The following is an 18,516-nucleotide window of genomic DNA, read 5'->3' as shown; positions in this document are numbered from 1 at the left end:
GTGACAGTGACAATGTGGCTGCCCTGGGAAGGGAAGGGCTGCAGAAAACACTCTGCCTTTCCTCAGGTTACAGACAGATGGGAAGCTGTCCCCAAGGCAGCAGCAGGCAGGAAGGCCAAGGGATCATTGCCAGGTGAAATGGGGACTGGCTCAAAGCTGTTCCCTAACAATTCCCAGCTTCACAGGCAGTGCTAAGGAAAAAGCCAAGGGGGAGGTGTTGTCTTGGCTCCCTTCCAGCCCACAGGACAGTGCTGCTTCATCACAAACCCTCCAGCCCAACCGAGGTGTCAGCAGGCCCCACACTGACGTAAATTTTAAATTTTCTCAGGAAATAGCCCTTCAATTATCACCAAAGTTAATGTCCTCTCAAAGAGAATTGGAGAAATCCCTGACATTTGGGTAATTGTAAGTTTGTCTTTGAACTGTGCAGTCGAGACATCCATGTTTTAGTGGCTGCAGAGAAACAAGGGAGAGGAAAGGCATTCAGGCAGCCAACACTAGAGCTTTTATGCTTCCCTTTTTCTTCCAGTGATATAGGGGGAATAACCAGATCCTAGGGAACACACCCACACTGACACTGAGGCCAGGAGAGCCCTGAGAGCCAGGGGATCTTTGAACCAGAGCTGTCACAGAGGAAGGAAGAAGCTGCTGCTAATAACAGCAGATTTTTTGCTAATCTGTCATATTTTAACTACCAGGAAGAAGCAATTGAAGACAAGCTCATGGACAGCTTATGCAACGCTTGGAAACAGATTGAATCCAGGCAACCAAGCAGCAAATATCACTTCCCCAGTTTCTGATCAAAACCTCACAGGCAAAGCTCTTTATTATCTGCCAGTACTCCATGAAATAACCTGAAAATTACTTGATTAATTCCTTGTGCTAGGAACAAAAGTATTCTAAACTTTACAATGTTGTCTTCAGTGTAAACAGTCCGTGTAAGTGATTAGAAAATCTGGAAAGAATTTCTTTTTTTCAAATGTTATAATACTTAACAATTTTAAACACATGTAAACTATCAGGTAAATCACACATAAACGACACAGCTTAATCTTGCTCCTTTTTTATTCTTAACCTCCTATTCTTCTGACTAATGTTTGCTAGGAATCACTTGAAATCCCCTGCATCAGGCCACATCCATCTGTACAGCTGTAGACAAAACTCTTAGTAACTACACTGCTAATCCCACTACATTCCACATGGTTATAATTTATATCACAGCAGAAAATCTTCACTGCTTTTGACAGTTTTCTATGTCTTTAGCTTATATGACAAAAGAAAATCTGATTCATGAGAAAAGAAAAAACAAACATTCTTTTTTGCAGTGGGATCGTCAGGGTTTTTTTAATGTTTACACCACACTAAATACTACTGGATGACTGAGCATTCCAGCCCTCATAAAATATGGAGCAAGAATGCTCCTCTGCAGGATGGCAGCTTTCAGCAATAAAAGTGAAAGGGCATGATTTACCTCTTGGCAATCCTGAAGAAACTTTTGGAGATCCCTGTTATCTTTCAGTCTCATCAAAAGTTCACTGGCTGCTTCACGGTTCTTCCTATGTCTGGTCAGGAAAAAAAACAACAGAGAAAGGAAATGAAATAGGCATTCCATGAAAACTGTCACTGTTGGTTTCTGGAGCCTCTTTGGACTACAGGTGCTGGTAAGTTTGGGGTGTGTGTCCTTTGCTGCCTTTCAAAGGACATTTTGGAGTGTGTTATTTAATGGGCTCACTGAAGTTCCACATCTCCTTGTTTTTGTGACCCGTTAAATACACACAGAACATTCTGAAGTCAGCAGGGTTTCACAACATGCTACGGACAGAATTTGGCCCACTCATTTTAAACCCACAGGAGAGTTCAGGCTGTTTGCCAAAACACACAAGAAAACTACAAATTGCAACAGTAAGATGACGTGGTGTGGCCCTTGCAGGGTGCACCTGCTGGAATTTTTACAAAATCTCTTTGTAAAACACCTCCAGCACCTCCTTGTCCTGCACAAAGCTGAGCTGGGCCACAGAACCTTCCCAAGGCTGTGTTTAACCACGTGCAACACCCTGTGTGGTTCTGCACACAGAAGCTTTATGCACTTGGAACATATTTTTCAGAATGTTTAAGAGCAGCCAGAAGGAAGGAAAGGTTAATCCAGAAGCCTTAATTTGATTCATCACCATTTGCCCCTTGAAGATGAGTCATCCTGGCAGTACCAAAGGTTGTGGTGGGTCCTTCAAATGGAATGGGGCTGATTCCCAAGGTACCTCTGGGCATGTTTTTAAAAATGCTTAATTTGGAGTAGTTATCCCTGTCCTTCCATCCTTTCATTATTTATGAGGCAATTTACAAGGAAGAGACAGAGTAAAGAAGACAATTTTTATTTACTGCTCATTGTGCTAGGCTTACTCCTATTGCACTGTACAGGGGTTTAAAGTGAAATATTGCTGCCATTTGTAATAAGATAAATATGGATTGAGAGTTGGAAATTATTTTAAAGGGTGGCAATTTATAAGATGAGCTCAGCACATGCTGGCAAAAGCTAAATAAATCCCTGTTAGTGGAGATCTCCAGAGACTCATGATACTCCAGAAGACCATAAATCACATGTTGATGACAACTGGATTATAACACCACTTTTCCTGATCTGCAGTAAGTTACCACAGCAAGCTCTCTGGCACCAATTTAGTGACTTCAGAAACACAAGGAATACTTGGAGACACATTTTCTATAAAAGCAAAAGGTCTGTAGGCAGAGGAATAGGAGAAAACCCTTTAGAGGACTACAATTTGCTTCTCTTTGGCCTCAAGAGCTGCCTTCAATCAACCAGGCAAGCAGCATCTCTATAGGGGTAGTCAAGAAAAGGATTTATGGATTGCATGGCAAGGAAGACACGTGGAACCATCAAAGCAACAGCCTGGAGTCCAAGCCCAGGTGAGGCTGAAGTTTTGACAGAGGGAACACAAAGGAAAAGACACAAACTTTGCCTTAGGAAAAACTTCTCTAATGAGGCAAACATCCCTGGGTTTGATTCCACTCTTTCTTGGCTGGCTTTTATATGCCTGGGCAAACACACTGCATTACTCAGGTTGTTAAAATGAAGCAAAGAACTGCTTGGGTGATTTTATCAGGCTGATTTCAGAGATTTAAGGCTGGATTACATTACAGACTCATGTATTCTGGAGAGGACACGAGTTATGAAGTTTAAAGGAGAACTTTCATGGTGCTTGAATAGATTTAAGTACAGAAATTCTTATGTTGAAAAAACCCAAATTTTAAAAAACTAACAAAAATATCTCCCATTGAGTGTTGGAAATATTGACTAGAAGGACTTTGAAGGAAACCATGCAGGGATATCAAACAGATGATGCCATAGCATAACAAATACAATCTCTGGTGCTTAGAGCTCTGTAACTGTACAAGGTTGTTTTGTTCAAGATGACCTGGAGTGAGACTGGACAATGAGTTTTCTCTGAAGAACAGGGCTGAACCATAACAAAGTAGAAGCATTTTGAGGATGGGCACTGCTGGAACAGACAGGAATTCCTGTGTTTTCATCACTGACCTTTTAATGGGAATAAAGGATTTTAAGTTTAGTCTGTTCTCCTGCTTCAGACTAGCTGTACCTAAATATCAATAACTCCTTGTTCAGATATCCCTAAATTCTTTTAAAGAATTTACACTTAAGGTTGTCAGTGACTGCTTCTTACTGATTTGCCAGAACAGTTTGTGGAAGAATAGCTTGCTCTGCAGAATGGCTTTGAATTCTGTATCACACATAGGACTTACACTATATGTGTAAGATCTGTTCAGCACAAGGAGGTGTCTGACACAAATTAATCTAGAATTTGCCTGGTGTCCCCAGGTTGACTCCCAGAGGCCCCTGAGAATGCTGACAGTGCTGAAAACTGACAAAACCACTTGTGGTTTAACTGTAAGCCTGTGGGTTTCAAAGCCTGTGCAGAAATAATAAATCTTACACATGGTGTGAATGCAGCTGACTGCTAGGAATCCTGAGATATATGAAAGGCAGTTTTAGCTTCTTTCATTGCTCCAGCAAACAAGGCACTCTCCCTTCTGAATGGGCAAGAACAAAACTTACTTCTGTTCTCTGTTGAGCAGAAAGTTGCACAAATACAAAAGTTGATGTAAAACAGGCTCAGATCACAATTTGTGCCAGGTCTGCCACTGTCTTTAGACTAAATCTCCCTTGCAGAATCAGAGGCCATGAGAGGGCACATGGAGAGGGGCAGTTCCTCAACACTCTTCCCAGAGAAAATGGAGGAGAAAGTGCTTCAGAGCAGCAGAAGTCACCCAAGCAGGGAAAGCTGCACAGGGAGACCAGCTTTTTTCCCAGCTGGAAAAGCTAGATAGCTTGATGCAAACCTTCTCCTTCCCTTACCCTTATTCCATGTCCTTATGCTCATTCATTCTTGCTTGTGAGCTGCACTAAAAGGTTGTGCTGAAGTGTTTCTTTCCTATTGCACTTTTCTCCTTGTGCCATCCCTAACGAGATAGGAACCATCCCAGGGCATGGCCTGTCTGCTGCACCAGGGCCAGTGGGGTCTCCTCAGGAACAGCTCAAAAGCACCACTACAAAACCCACTCTGAACAATACCAGAAACTACAAAGAGCTCCCTATGGGAAGTATGGAGCCACTGCACATATTTGTGCTTGTTTGTTTTGGTCCTTTGTTAGACATCCAGGTGGAGCTCAGCTGGGAGAGCCACTTTTTGTGAAAGCAAAGAAGCTTCCTTTGCTACCCCTCCCAGTGCACACAGCCCCAAGGCTTTGTTCTGGAGGCTTATCAGCCCCCCAGACTCGGGGAGCAGTGGCACGGATTTCCTGGATAGCGGCGCTCCGGATGGTGTTTGCAGCGCCCGGCATAAATAGCTTTGGAATTGAGGAAATGCTCCCTTCCAGTGGGAGCTCCAGCACAGGACAGCAGGGACAACAGGGCACAGAGGAGCAGCTGCACTGGGGTGACAGCCACCAGAGCCTCTGCAGAGCACACAGGACAGGGGCTGAAGCTGTCTCCCACTCCAGCTGCAAGATGTAGCTGGCCATTTGCTGTGATATCCTTGGAGATGCTTTCTTTTCCAAAATGCTTTCCAAAAGCTGCAGAAAGAGGACACCTACCATAAAGCTGGGATCAAGCTCTCCTGCTTTCCTAAGTGGATGGGGAAACTTAGAGTAGAGGGCCCTTAGAGAGGATAAATAAGGAAAATCACTATCCTAGTTGCCCCCTTGATTTTCATACAATCTCTTCCTGTCCTTTGCAGATTCTCTCTGGGATCTAGAGCCAAACTGGTAAGAAAGAGAATGGAAACATGGGATAGCCTGGGGGTTCAGCTGTCAGAGGCCCTCAGCAAGCTCTGGGAACAGGAAGAGCTGCCCTTCCTGAAGCCATGAGGCATGGCTAAAGTGGGTGCACACACAGTGGGACATCTCTGCCCAAACAGGAAAGGTACAACATCTTCTGAACTACTTCAGTTCAGTTTCTCCTTGGAGATGAAGGCACCAGGAGAACCTGAGCTTACCAGCTGTGGGGGGAATGCAAGTCTGATGGGAGCGTCATCAGTGACATTTCACAGCTCACTGCTGTGTTCTGACACTCACAGTGCCTTGAAAGACTCCACTGTTATCCAAACCAAAAGCAGAAAGAACAACAGCCATCAAAACTGAACATTTGGGTTTCAAAGAAAAAGAAACTTTTAATGTTCTATAGCATCCATGCCACAGACAGAGAGAGAAAGCAAAGGACTTGTTCTGGGATGAAAGACACATTTGTACCAGTGGTGCTTCCTAATCTGATCTGAGAGGGGCCAGACAAGCTGGAAGAGGTGATCAAAGTCGAGTGGGTGGGGTGCATGTAATGCCAATTACACCCTTGAAGAGCCACATTCCTTCTCCAGAGGAAGGACAGGAATAAGTTATTGTAATTACATCAGCTCGGGGGCAGCAGAGGAAACTGAGACTTGTGGAACCAGACACAGCCAACTGCTAGAGCTCCCACCAGAGCATCAAGTCTGCTCATACTCCAAGAACTACACAGCAACACTCAAACAACCAAATTCTGGGTAGGGAGTTCATTACCTACCAAGCCTCTAGAAAGTGGGAAAGGTGTTGTTTAACTAAGATTAGCCTGGTGCATTCTTGAAACATGACAGTTCCTATTTTTCCATGAGACAAAGAAAACAGTCTGGAACAGACATTTTCTAAGCAGTTACTTTGCCTTTGGATCCTGGTAAAAGGGCATCTCTCAGAGAACAGAATTAAAGGAGGAACAGCTACATTGTACCATCATTCTGCCCTTACCTGTCATCAATTGAGTCCACTTTCTCCTGGATTTTATCAGAGTTAATGTTCCCATCACTAACGAGCCTCCTGCCCGTCTCCACAACTGCATTGATCTTTTCTTCATTGGCATCCATGGTGGTCATGAAATCCTCCTGCTTTTTAATAGCAGCTTCTGCTCCTTCCAAGGTGGTTGGCATCTCTGTGTGCGCCAGAACATACTCCTGGGATTAAAGAAACCAGAGAGAAAATTGTTACACTCAGGCTATGCTGCTGCTCCACAACAGACACCCCCCAAGAACAGTTTGAAGTAAAATACAGTTAGAAAAGGGCAATTTGTCTGCTTGTGGCTCTCCCACCAATAGACTTTGTTAATAGCTTGCAGTACACAGTGCCAACCTGTAGAAATGAAGTCAGGTATATCTTGACCACTTGCCTGGTTATTAAGGAAAGCTTCTGCTTGCTTGGTATCTCTGAGAAACAGCTGGTAGGCATGAGACTGGGAAAGGAGATTTTGCCTGTTCTCCCACATTTTGTGAAGCTCATTCCATCCGGTGTCCAAAGCCTGGAGGCGCTGGCGTAGGAACATGTACTGAGCATCAGTTTGCCCTTGTGTCACCATCTCACCCATGTCCCTCATCTTCTGATAATCTTCCTCGTAGTTGTTGATTTCATTCTTGATGTTTTCGTGCTGAGTGAGCAGCTTCTCAGCCTCTGTCAGGGTGTTGGGCATATCTTCGGAGGCAATTGCAGTCTGTGTTCTGGAGAGCCAGGACTGGAAGTCATCCAGATCTCTCAGGAACTGCTGCAGCTTGCTGGCCTCTCCCAGGGACTCTTCCCGGTTCTTCAGGGTGGTCTTCATTTCTTCCCACACGTCATTGATCTCTGCAAGCCGTGAAAGGATGGCTTGTGCCTGGTCAGGATGCTCTGATTCCAGCTTCTCTGCCTCCTTTTGCAGGTCACTGAGCTTGGCTTCGATGGCCACCAGGTCCCGTTCCATGCCTGTCAGCTTCCTCTGCAAGGCCATCACTCCAGCCAGGTCGTTACCCAGATCTTGTGTGGACTCAATCACTTTGGTCTTTTCCCTGATCCAGGATTTGGTTTCATTACATTCAAGATGGTAGTTCTGGATACTCAGAGCAGAGAGCAGAGCATCCTTCTTCCTATCTACCAGTTCTCTGAACTGGCTCCACCTGAAATGTGTGAGGAGAGGAGAGCAGAGAAATTGAGATTTGTGGGAAAAGGATGTGGCAGCAATGCTGAGTGAGCAGCTGCTCTCAGCAGCTCGGTAAACCCAGCTACTCAGGGTTTCCTCAATCCTTCCCATACTATCTGTATTTCCAGCAAAGCAATCATTAACCCAGATATGGTGTGTATTAGAATGTGACAAATACCAGCACACAGAGTATAATTTTTCCTCAAGTGAAAAACTGGCAGTTACACCAACTTTTCACACTCCCTTGGTTTATTCCGAAGGTAAAAAATGTGGGAGTTTACACAAAACTATATTGATTTCTTTTTTATCATAGTAATTATTACAGTCAATTTCCAGCTCTCAAATCAAGGTGCTGACACACTCGGGGCCTGATTAAGTCAAGAGCAAAACTCCACCTGATAATAAAGTATTTGAAAGGCACAACTCTTTCCTTTTAAAGCCTTAGATTCTTCAGGTAATAGCATCAGAATATCTTAAAAAAGCCTACTTAAGAAAAACAAATGACCCCACCATACTTGTTCCAGCTGGTGTGATGTTCCTGAGCACGAGACTTTCACTTACCTTGTGTTGAGTTTATCTTGCTGTGCTTTGATCTTCTCCCCGGGATGGCCACTGTGCATCAGCTGCCTGGCAATCTGGTTCACCACGGCCACACGGGATGCCTGGTTGTTCATTTCTGGCTCCAAGCTTTCAAACCTGGAGTGGCAGAAAACAAACAAACACAAGATCCCCCAGGCATTAGAGAATCTGAGCTACAGGCAAGCTGAGAAAGGTAGCTGGGGTAAAACACTTCCACCCAGTATTCCCCAAACTTCCAGGTAAAGGCATTCTCACCTGTGCTGGATCACTTCCAGGTCCTCCAGCTTCTCTGGAATCTGCATATTATTCAGCCACTTCTCCTTTTCATCAATCCAAAGCTCACAAGCATCTGCCTCACTGAACATCTTATAGAGAGCGAGGGTATCCTGCAGGGCCTGTTTACGCAGCCGGGTCAGCTCAGCAACCTCTTTGTATCTCTCCTCGATTCCGGACAACCGGCCTTGCACATCTGGGGACTCCGCGTGCTCCTGCGGCAGGGCCTTGGCCTGCTCGTGAAGAGAGTCGATGGTCGGCCGGTAGCTCGCGATCTCTTCAGCCACATCTTTGTGTTTCTTGACCAAGGACTGAGTGGAATATTCATCATGGCCAACATCATTACTGGAGACAATCTTGAGGATGTCCAACATCCACGCGTCAATATCGTCAGCATCAGCCTGGAACTGGTGAAGGAGAGAGGCTTCCTCCAGCCGCTTCTTCCTAATGGCAGATAACTGCTCCAGGTTAGCCCACTGCTCCCGGATATCCTTAATTCTTTCTCTGATCTTCTCAGACCCAAAATGCTCTTCCGCGATCATGTCTTCACCTTCTTTTATCGCCTGCTGGAAGTGGCCGCTGCGGCCACTCATCTCATCCTCAAACGCCTTGTGTTTACTCAAGAGTCTGACAACACTGGTGAGGTCCTTCCCATAGTCATCAGATGACAGGATCTGCTCCTTCTCCCTGATCCAGCCCTCCTCTTCAGCCATTTCCCAGAAGAATTTCCAGAGGCGCCGGGACTCCTCGAGGCGCGCACGGCGCTCGGCCGCGAGCTGGCAGAGCTCCTGGTAGCAGAACTCCATGTGAGCCACGCGGTCCCGGATCACCTGCGGGTCACAGGGCTTGTAACCTGCTCGGACAGAGAACGTGTGTTACCACCTGGCCTCACTCGCTCCCATCCCCACAGCTGGGGCACATGCAGAGCTCTGAATTCCTGCGTGTTCCTGCTACAAGGTTTACATGAAAGAATCCATGGTTAGTCTAAGGAAAGTGAGTGGGAAGTGTTCAAGCTCCACCACACAATAATGCAGATCAGAAAACACTATTCTTTCCAAGAGACAAAAAAAAAACCCAAAAGGAAAGATATTCATGAGGACTGTTTCCAGTGAGACAAAATTCACTGAATTCAGATTTATACACAACTGCACAAAATGGACGTCATTTACTCTATTAACAGCGCTGGGTTCTAGGGAATTGCTTCCTTTTAGGATAAATCAGGACACCATCAGACTGAGTCCAACAATCTGTGTAAATGTTTGCATTAGGAACACAGCATGGGGAGCCATGGTGACCTCTACAAAGTCACAGCAGCTGCTGATGAGGAGTGTGACATCCCATGCAAAGCACAATGCCACACTCAATTCCTGAACAGGCTCCTGGACAAATTAATTATTGAAATCCTGAGTACAGAAGAAACAAATGAAGCTGGATTCTCTCATGCTGGTGGGGAATGTAGCTAACCTATCTTGCAGAACTAATGAATCTCACAGATAACCTCACAGGTTATTAAGACAAAAGGGGTATGTGGGGTGCTGGTTACCTTCTCCATCGGTGGCAAACTTCTGAGCAGAGGCATTGACCCCTCTCACTCTCTCAGCCTGAATAGCAATGTCAGCTTCCACCAGAGCATGTTTCTGCAGCAAGTCCTCAACTCCCAACAAATGTTTGCCGTAGTCTTGGGACAGCAAAAGCACCTGGACAAAATGAGAAAGACAAGTAAAACAGGCCGAAGGCCATAAGCTGCTTGCTTCTTTGGGACTCCAGGCACTGTTATCTGTTGGTACATCAGGTCAGAGGAACTCCAGGCCCATAAGGACAGAAATTTCAAATGTAGAGACATAGCTGATACAAATTTGAGCCAGCAGTTTTGAAATCACTGGCAATGATGAAGAACTTGACTGTTCTTTATTGAATTTGCAGTCTAGGATGCTGAGAGGCTGAGTTAGCTCAGCAGGGCCAAGGAGCAGCACTCAGCCCAAGCGCTGTGAGCTCCTGCTGAGCTGTTTCTTTCCTACAACAGCTTCCAAGTTCTGCTGGCTGATGGACAAGTCATGGGTCCTTTCTCTTCCTGAATCCCAGGAGAACAGACAGGAAGAAATTCAAGCTTTTTAAAGCAGAGAGGTGAAGAGGTGAATTGCTCCCCATGTATATCATGATGGAGAGAGATTATTTAATTCCCTTTTACCAAATCTGTCATCTCTACCCAAGCACTGTGACCAAAAATTCTGGGCTCTATGAGACAAAAATGAAGCTGGAAAGTAGCTTTTTATAGGAGTGAACTTGTTCTTTTTCCTTAACATGGTTTTAATCTTTATTGTTAACAAATTATAAGGAATTTGTTCACTGCTCTTGAATGTGGATCTTCTGGGTCTGTCTACTAAACCAGAGGAGCAAAATGAATCTTGACAGAAAGGGACATGTACACCTCTGAGCAATATTTGGTCTGCATTCTCAAAGGACTTGCACCCACCTTCATCTCGTCCATCCAGTCCATAATGTACAGCATTTCCTGGAAAATCTTCTGCAGCCCAAGGTTCATCTCCAGCCGCTGTCTCCGTGCCCGGAGCAGCTCCAGGAGATACTCCCACAGGCGGATGACATTGTCCTTCCTTGCAGTGATGCGTTTGATGTCGTGGTAGTTTTCAGTCTCGAGCTCCTTCGCCACGGCCACCACGGCCTGAACCCGCTCCTCGTACGCCGCGATGTCCGTCTCGATGGCCTCGTGCTTCTTCGTGGCAGCCTCCACTGCTGGGAGGTCAAAGCCAAAATTGTCCTGCAAAGACAGAGGCACTTCTTCAGGAATGGCTGCTGAGGACAAAAGTCTCACTGATCAACCTCTGCTGTCGGTTCTGACTTGGCAAAACACACTTGTTAGCAAATCCGGGACCTCAAAATGCTCCCAAGAGTTTTCTTTAAATAAAATAAGAGATGCCCCTGATAATAAAGAACCACTGATAAAATCAGAGATATTATTCACTGCCTTTGGGGGAAGAATCACATGGCCATCAGGATTAGTCTGGGGCTGACCTAACATTATCATCTCTAATATTAAACAATAAAATTAACTCCTGGGCTAATTTCACTGAACTCAGCAAAATATTCAGATAAAGAAAATATTGACTGTGGGTAGTTATTTCCTCATCAAATTCTCCTGACCACAGTCTGGTAGGTACAAGGAAGGGAATCCCAAACATATATAAGTGAGGATGTAGAGTACATACACATATAGAGTAACTAAATGCAACAAATAAATATACACATACATAGATGTAGTAAAATATGAGGCACAGGGAAGAAAATGTTCTCCTTGCAAGAACTACATCCTGTAATTACTCATGGGAACCATTTTAGCCACCCAGACAATTTCTGAGAGCAGCACCTGAGAAACGAGACGTTGATTTTCACTCAGCCAAGTTTCTCTCATAGCTGCCTTGCGATCGAATCTCCGTGCAAGTTGTTCCAGTTTCTCTTGTCTGATGAGCTCATTTCGCAGTGCCAGTTCTCTTTCATGTTCAGCTTTTTCCAGTCTTTCCCAGGCCTGAAGATATGGAGGAAAAACACATGGCTTCTAAACAACACATTCTTACAAGATTATGATAAATCCCATCTCCTTTGCATGAAATCAGGGCTGAAGCCACTACAGGCAACTTTCACCAAACTGGTTCAATTATTTATAAGCCCATAAATCCAGTTTGCACTGGCTGGCCCTACACCTTGTTTGCTAATATAAACACATGACTTAAAATCTGTTCTCAATTTAGTCAGTCGTTTTCTGAGCAAGTTGTTTATCTCAGATGCATTTTCTCTCGTCCTTTCTTATCCCCCTTCCCAACAACGCCTAAGGAAACCACATGGCTTAAATGTGTAAGAAAGTGTTTATTTAAAAAAATAAAATCTCCTGAGTGCTGCTCCCAAACAAGCAGATTCTATCTTCCTCCTTTAGGAAATGGGAATTAGAGATTCATGGCCTCTCACCTCCAAAATCAACATACAATTGTTGTTTTTTATTACACTTTGGAAAAGAAAACAACTGCAGAGTTTGGTTACTTCTGGTGCTTACAAGTCCTTTATTCCCACCAAGCCAGAAGTTATTCATATGCATGATGGTAATATTACAAAAATCAGAAGTCTTAGAAGCATGTTGGAAGTCAGCTAATCACCTCTCAGATCTTCTTACAGACAACAAAAAAACCCTCAATTAAACACAAACTAAATCTAAATCCAAACAGATGTGAAACTGCCTGAAACACGACTATTTTGGGCATTCCTCCTGCAACCAGGAGAGCTGAGCAGTTTGCTGCTCCCTAGGATGAGGCCACAGACACCCACAACAGCTGGTATGGGACTGCCAGCATGATTAAACACAAAGGAGAAAGCTGCCAGGCTGAAGCTGTTTGTTATCCTTGAGAGAGCCTGTCAGCTCTGCTGTGCTCAGCCCTGCCCTGCCAGCTGCAGCAGCAGAGAACAGGCTGCAGGACTCCAGAGGGATCCACAACGCCCAGGCAGGGCACTGGGAGGTGAAGGGGAGGGCACAGCACCTCCTGTCACTTCCCTCCAACAGCCAGGACCACGAGGGGCAAGGCAGAGCTGGCAGCCCCAGGAGCAGAAGCTCCTACAGATGCTGAGGACACCCTGGGCCTGGCTCAGGGAAGTAAGTCCGAGCTACAGGAAAAGGTCAGCCCACCTCACCCATCCCTTACAGCCCCACATCAAGGCTGGAGATCACAAATGGTTTTGAGAAGAACAAATGTTGTTGAGAGAAAACAGCAATATCCTGAGTCACAGGGGAGGAGCTGCTCATTTTACCTTGTTAATGTCAGAGATGAGTTTGCCCTCCCTCGGCATGTACACTTTCTGATTGTTGGCTCTCATTTTGCTTTGGATGGTAAAAAGCAGCACTTCCAGGTTTCCTTTTTCTGTAAATCTAAACAAAATTTTGCAAGAGAATTGAGTCACAATCAAATTTGCATTACTGCTAAGGTATAATCATAGAATCATGGATTGACAGAATGGTTTGGGTTGGAAAGGAGCTTAAAGCCCATCCAGTTACACCCCCTGCCAGGTCAGGGACACCTTCCACTATCCCAGCCCTGTCCCACCCAGTCTGGAACACTTCCAGGGATGGGGCAGCCCCAGCTTCTCTGGGTAACCTGTGCCAGGGCCTCACCACCCTTACAGGGAAGCACTTCTATAAAACATTGAATATAGTCAACTACAATAAACTATAATACAGCACTTGTTTAAAATGCTGACATGGTGAATGGTGCATTCACATAAACACCTCCATCTTGTGTGGAAGCTGGGAGCAATGGAAATAGCCCATATTTCCCCTGGAGCCAGTTGGGGCAGACAGCAAAAGCAACTTCACAGAAGTCAGCTGTCTGAGTGTTTGGATTTAAACCCCTCGAGGGACAGGAAAAGGCTTTTTTTTTAAATTCTAGTACGTGCACTGTCCTAGTTCACTCCATCAGCACAAGAAATGGAAGTTTTATTTAAAGCCCTCCACAGTCAGTAAACTCTTCCCACTGTTTTCCCTGTGTTGTACGCCTGGGAAATAAACAAACTCCATGGGCATTAGGGAATAGTCTGCAATTTTAGAAGAAGTCTGGATCCTGTGTAATATTTCGGGTCATGATTATTATTCATTAGAACTCAAATTAGCCAAAAATAATAAACAGATTTGATATCACAGTCCTAAAGAGGCTTTCCAGAAATAAGTTGCCCCGTTTTGCTTATCAGTTTGAGTAAGTAGAGCTGTTTGACAAAGCCAGACACGTTTCCTCTTCATGTTGGATAAGCAGTAGGATCTTTTAATAGCAGCATTTTGGTATTATCCACTGCTATTAAAAGCACGAGTGGTGACATTACTGTACTACCACAGTATGCTATTACCACTCATATGATAAGACAGGCATCCCAGGGCAGGGACAGCTTCCAGGACTCCCAGATCCTGTGGGAGACAGGCTATTCTCATTGCTGTTGTTATTATCTGCACACTGAACAGCACAAAGCAAACAGGCCCCAAGTAACACCAACGAGTACCAATCAGAAATATGAGAGCTGGGCTTGCTCAGGAAAATAAATTCTTAAGCCACAACTAAAATTACTTGGATGTGATTGTTTTTAAAAAAAAATCAATGAGTGACTAAGCCACCAAGGCCACTACTGTTGTGTTAAGCTGAGGTTAAACTCACTTGGGTGGTTTCTCCACTGTGCGGTAAGTGTTGAACGCCTGCAGCTGCTGCTGCACCCCAACCAGGGAGTTGGCGAATTTGCGATTGTTGAGGATGATAATGGTTTGCTCAATCCACTCCAGCAGGTCAGAAGCCAGGGACTCGTATTTTTCTATCATTTTCTCTGTTTCAATGGCATTGTCAAGCACCTGCAACAGCAGCACAACACACATGAGTCACAAGGGCAGTGCTCTTCAGTCATTTAAATGCAACAAGCCACATAAAAGAAACTGCTGGGAGACTTGGGTTGTGAATCAGAGTACTCACTGCCGGGATCCCTGAGGAATGAGCTTGGCATTTTTCAGCACTAAATTCCCAAGATCCCACAGCAATAGGGGGGCAGAGCTGAGGCTCACACAAGGATTCATGTTCAGTCTGCAAGCTGTAAGGACCGAGGCAATGTCGCCAAAGGACAGAGAATGACTGCACATGTTTTAAATTAGGGACTTTTCCAGAGGAGACAGAGGGCCCAGAGGGTGAGGAGCAGTTAATGAGAAAGGAAAAGTAGCAATGATGCAAAATGAACAAGCAAAAATAAAACACCAGCCAAGTGTTTCCTAATGTGAGGCAGATGGAAATTAACTACTCCTCATAGTCACATGGGAATATTTAACATTCAAAATATGTTCAAAAGAAAAAAATTTAAAATTACCATAGAGTGGACTCTTTAAAAATTAATACCCAAGAGGAAAAAGAAAATCAGAAATATTTTGCTTGCTTTGTAACAATTTATAATTTAAACTGGCACACCTTTCCGATACGTTTTCCTTCGACAGCCAAAGCTTTCATCTTGGAGAAGTAGTGGTAATATGTCACCACATAGGTGATGATTGACTTTTCATCAGGGTGATCAACACTGATATCTGCAAACCAAACAAGAGTTATCTCAGCATGCTGAGGCTGCAGGGGTTACACCAACAGAGCTCAGGATGCACCAAGGATACGTCTGGGAGTCAGAGATGGGGTCAGTGGCAGTTCAGCCCCTAAGGTTGGTGTCCTAATAAAAAGTAAATTGAGCAGCTTTGCACTGGTTCTGGCAGTAGTGTGGACTGGGGTTAAAGCTTGGGGCCTTTGGGCTTTACAGTCAAGTTCCAGACTTTGCCACACCTTGTGCAGAGCCAAATAATTCCTCTGGTGTCTGTGTGAGTTGACAGAACTACTGTTAATTGACAACTTCAGTGCTGTGTCAGCATTTGGAGAGGGGAGTTCAAACTTATGTCTGTCCAGGAGAATCTGAGAGATACAGATGGAAAACAAAATATTTCTCAGCAATTCTGAGGCACTGGAAAATAAGCAAGAAGAAACTTGCCCAAACACATCACTCCTGCCCTGTGACACAAAATGATCTTGCCCCAGCATGGGAGCACACACATTCCCACAGAAGCACAGGCTGAAGCTTCTCTGCTCCTCTGCTTCTCTTCCTTCTCAGAAGAAAGCCTCTGACTGGAATGACTTTATGGACACATGGCCAGACTAACAAACTTGTCAGATGGCAGTAAATAAACACAGGATTAAGGGCTCTTGTGCTACTGCTGCTCAGTTTGCTGCTGGAGAAATTTCACATTCTCCCCCTCCCTCTCTGCCTGTATCATCAGGTGAGTCAGCAGCATCCAGCTGCTCTTGGACACAAAAAGCTGTCACAGAGATGTGCTCTGACATTGAGGGGTGGAAAGAAAGAACCCTTAAGTGCTGAAACTGCTGGAATTCTTACCCTCAGGGTCCAGGAGCTTGGTAAGACCAAGGTGCTGCTCTGCAAGGTTAAAAGCATTCTGCAGATTGTAGTGTGCATTTGATTTCTTCAGCTTGTCAAAATCAATCAAATCAGGCCTAGACAGGATGGAAAATTCTTTAGATTTCCCAAAGCACAGTGCAGCCACCTTCAAATGAACTAAAATCTCCAACCCTTAGAAAACCCAGCCAAGGTTTCACATGCCCTGTGTATTTCCCAGCAGTGCTAAAGGAATGAAGCAATGCCCAGCACATGGCACAGAAGGACCTGGCCATGGGAGAGAGCAGGGGAGAGCTAAACAGCAGGGAGGGTGACCCTGGAGAAGAGAAGAACAAAGCTGTGGTCATGAGTCTCTCCTCATGCCCATGGAAGTGTGCAGTCCATCTGGATTAACTCCACCTTGAGCAGCATCCCCAGCCATGGCAGCCTGGCACCACATCTGGCCACCCTTGGGCAGGGATTTCCTTTCCCTCCAGGCTGCTCTGGGTGTGCTTCCCTACTCCTGCCCCCAAATTCCAGACCTGAGCATAAGTTATTCACTGAGGTACAAGAACCAAACCAAACCCAAATAATCACAGGTGTAATTTATGCCCTTGAAACCAAACACAGCCTGTTCTGACTTGTGGTGTGAGAAGCTACTGCCCAGCCAAGCTCACAATGACCACAAGAGCTGTAAAGCTCAAAAAAGACAAGTTGCTCTAAAACTCTCAGCAACTCCTCAACTTCCTGCTCTTCACAGATTTTTAAAATCAAGCTGCAAGGTAGCTGCAAAACCAGGGCAGACATTGAGCCACACATACCTGTGCTTATGGATCAGTGCATTGAAAGCCATTCCATCCCTCCAGCTTGTTGTAAAGTTGTGGATATTGACGTTGGGGTACCTGCAGAACAAACCCAAGGACAGTGCAATCAATACAGCACCCCCAGTGCAGCTCTGCACACTCTGGCACCAAAAGCCAGAGCAGGAAGCCATTAAGTTTCCCTTGAAATTGCCATTATTTCTTCAGAATAGGGAGAGAAAGAGTCAGCATATTACTATACATATATTAATGGATTATCCAATTGGTGTGCTTATCAGCCAGAATTGACATCATAAATTCAGACTTTTCTGACTTGTAAACATCAACTGATTTGTCTTGAATTCCCTCTCTCTAAATCCACTCAAGAAGATATATGTTTGCCCATTTAAAATTATTTCAACAGAAACTCAAAATGTTGTAAGAGCTTTAGAGATAATGACTTAATTCCCACTCACCCAGCTGTTTTCATCTGGCACCACAAAAGCAAAGCATCTTTAGCAGATTTCTTCTCTTTGTTGTCCTCAGTTTCAACGCTGATATCTTGGATCTAAAAGTAACATAAAAGATTTCAATATTTCTTAGAGAAAACACACTGCCTTTTTGGAAAAGGTGAAAGGAATGCTGGAAAACACCAAAATTAATGCTATTAAATGTTTATTACTATGATGTTTATTATGAGTTATATATTTATTATATGAATGTATTCTTCTTTCTGCAAAAGTACTTTCCAGCCTTTTTAAACTAAAAGCAAAGGCCAATCTGGAACCTGCTGGAAAACAAGAAATCTCAAGCCTTAGCTGGGACACTAAAATAATTTCTGTGGGCACCCTTAATCCATGTCAGTGCCAAGCCAGCCAAGTTATAGATAACCAGCATGGAGATGGAGAGCAGCTCAGGGCAGCATTTCCTTCTGGATCTAGTGTGGAGACTGGAGCTTCACATTTATTTGTGATTTAAAAACAAAGCCATATGAATTTCCCCACAGGAAACTCCCACCACAGGTCAGCAGCACCACAGACACTGATTTATCCTGACAGGTTCCCAAGCACTCCTCCCTCCCATCAGATGGGAGCACCTGGGAGCACTCTGTTCCTAAGATACACAGTGAAATATGTGACAAACAGGTGTGGAAAGCTCATCCATGTATGAGTGTGTGCACACAACTCTACCTGGAATCTCAGGATAATGGTCCAAATAAGGCCAAGTGTCAGCCTGTGATTCCCATCCACAATATCATGAGATCCCATGTTTTCTAGGTGCACTCGTTGCTCCTTCAGGAACTGGAGGGCTTTATCCACATTCTCCAGGCAATGGATGCGCATCCTTCCTTTAGTTGGTTTAGGCTAGAAGGTAAAAGGAAGAATAAAAACATTTATTACTGTAGATGGGTGGGGGGAA

The 18,516-nt window shown here is 44.7% G+C and overlaps 1 protein-coding gene across 4 annotated transcripts in view; it reads right to left on the bottom strand.

Moving 5' to 3' along the window:
- The window catches only part of SPTBN1 (spectrin beta, non-erythrocytic 1), a 115,961-nt gene that overhangs the window by 24,293 nt on the left and 73,152 nt on the right, over window positions 1–18,516 (bottom strand). For all 4 annotated transcript variants that reach the window (XM_039717097.1, XM_039717098.1, XM_039717099.1 and 1 more), the window contains 15 exons: window positions 18,288–18,461; window positions 17,574–17,665; window positions 17,119–17,199; window positions 16,301–16,416; window positions 15,340–15,452; window positions 14,551–14,738; window positions 13,163–13,280; window positions 11,736–11,894; window positions 10,827–11,129; window positions 9,897–10,050; window positions 8,336–9,206; window positions 8,063–8,197; window positions 6,722–7,478; window positions 6,307–6,509; window positions 1,472–1,562 (listed from right to left, as the gene is read on the bottom strand). In XM_039717097.1, coding sequence (XP_039573031.1) covers window positions 1,472–1,562; window positions 6,307–6,509; window positions 6,722–7,478; window positions 8,063–8,197; window positions 8,336–9,206; window positions 9,897–10,050; window positions 10,827–11,129; window positions 11,736–11,894; window positions 13,163–13,280; window positions 14,551–14,738; window positions 15,340–15,452; window positions 16,301–16,416; window positions 17,119–17,199; window positions 17,574–17,665; window positions 18,288–18,461 — 3,555 coding nt within the window. The remainder of the gene's footprint in view (window positions 1–1,471; window positions 1,563–6,306; window positions 6,510–6,721; window positions 7,479–8,062; window positions 8,198–8,335; window positions 9,207–9,896; window positions 10,051–10,826; window positions 11,130–11,735; window positions 11,895–13,162; window positions 13,281–14,550; window positions 14,739–15,339; window positions 15,453–16,300; window positions 16,417–17,118; window positions 17,200–17,573; window positions 17,666–18,287; window positions 18,462–18,516) is intronic.

The sequence above is a fragment of the Passer montanus genome, unplaced genomic scaffold, assembly GCF_014805655.1.
Source record: "Passer montanus isolate IOZ18808 unplaced genomic scaffold, ASM1480565v1 scaffold37, whole genome shotgun sequence".
Lineage (NCBI taxonomy): Eukaryota > Metazoa > Chordata > Aves > Passeriformes > Passeridae > Passer > Passer montanus.
The sequence above is the reverse complement of the archived record's forward strand: the minus strand, read 5'-3'. Positions and strand labels throughout refer to the sequence as shown.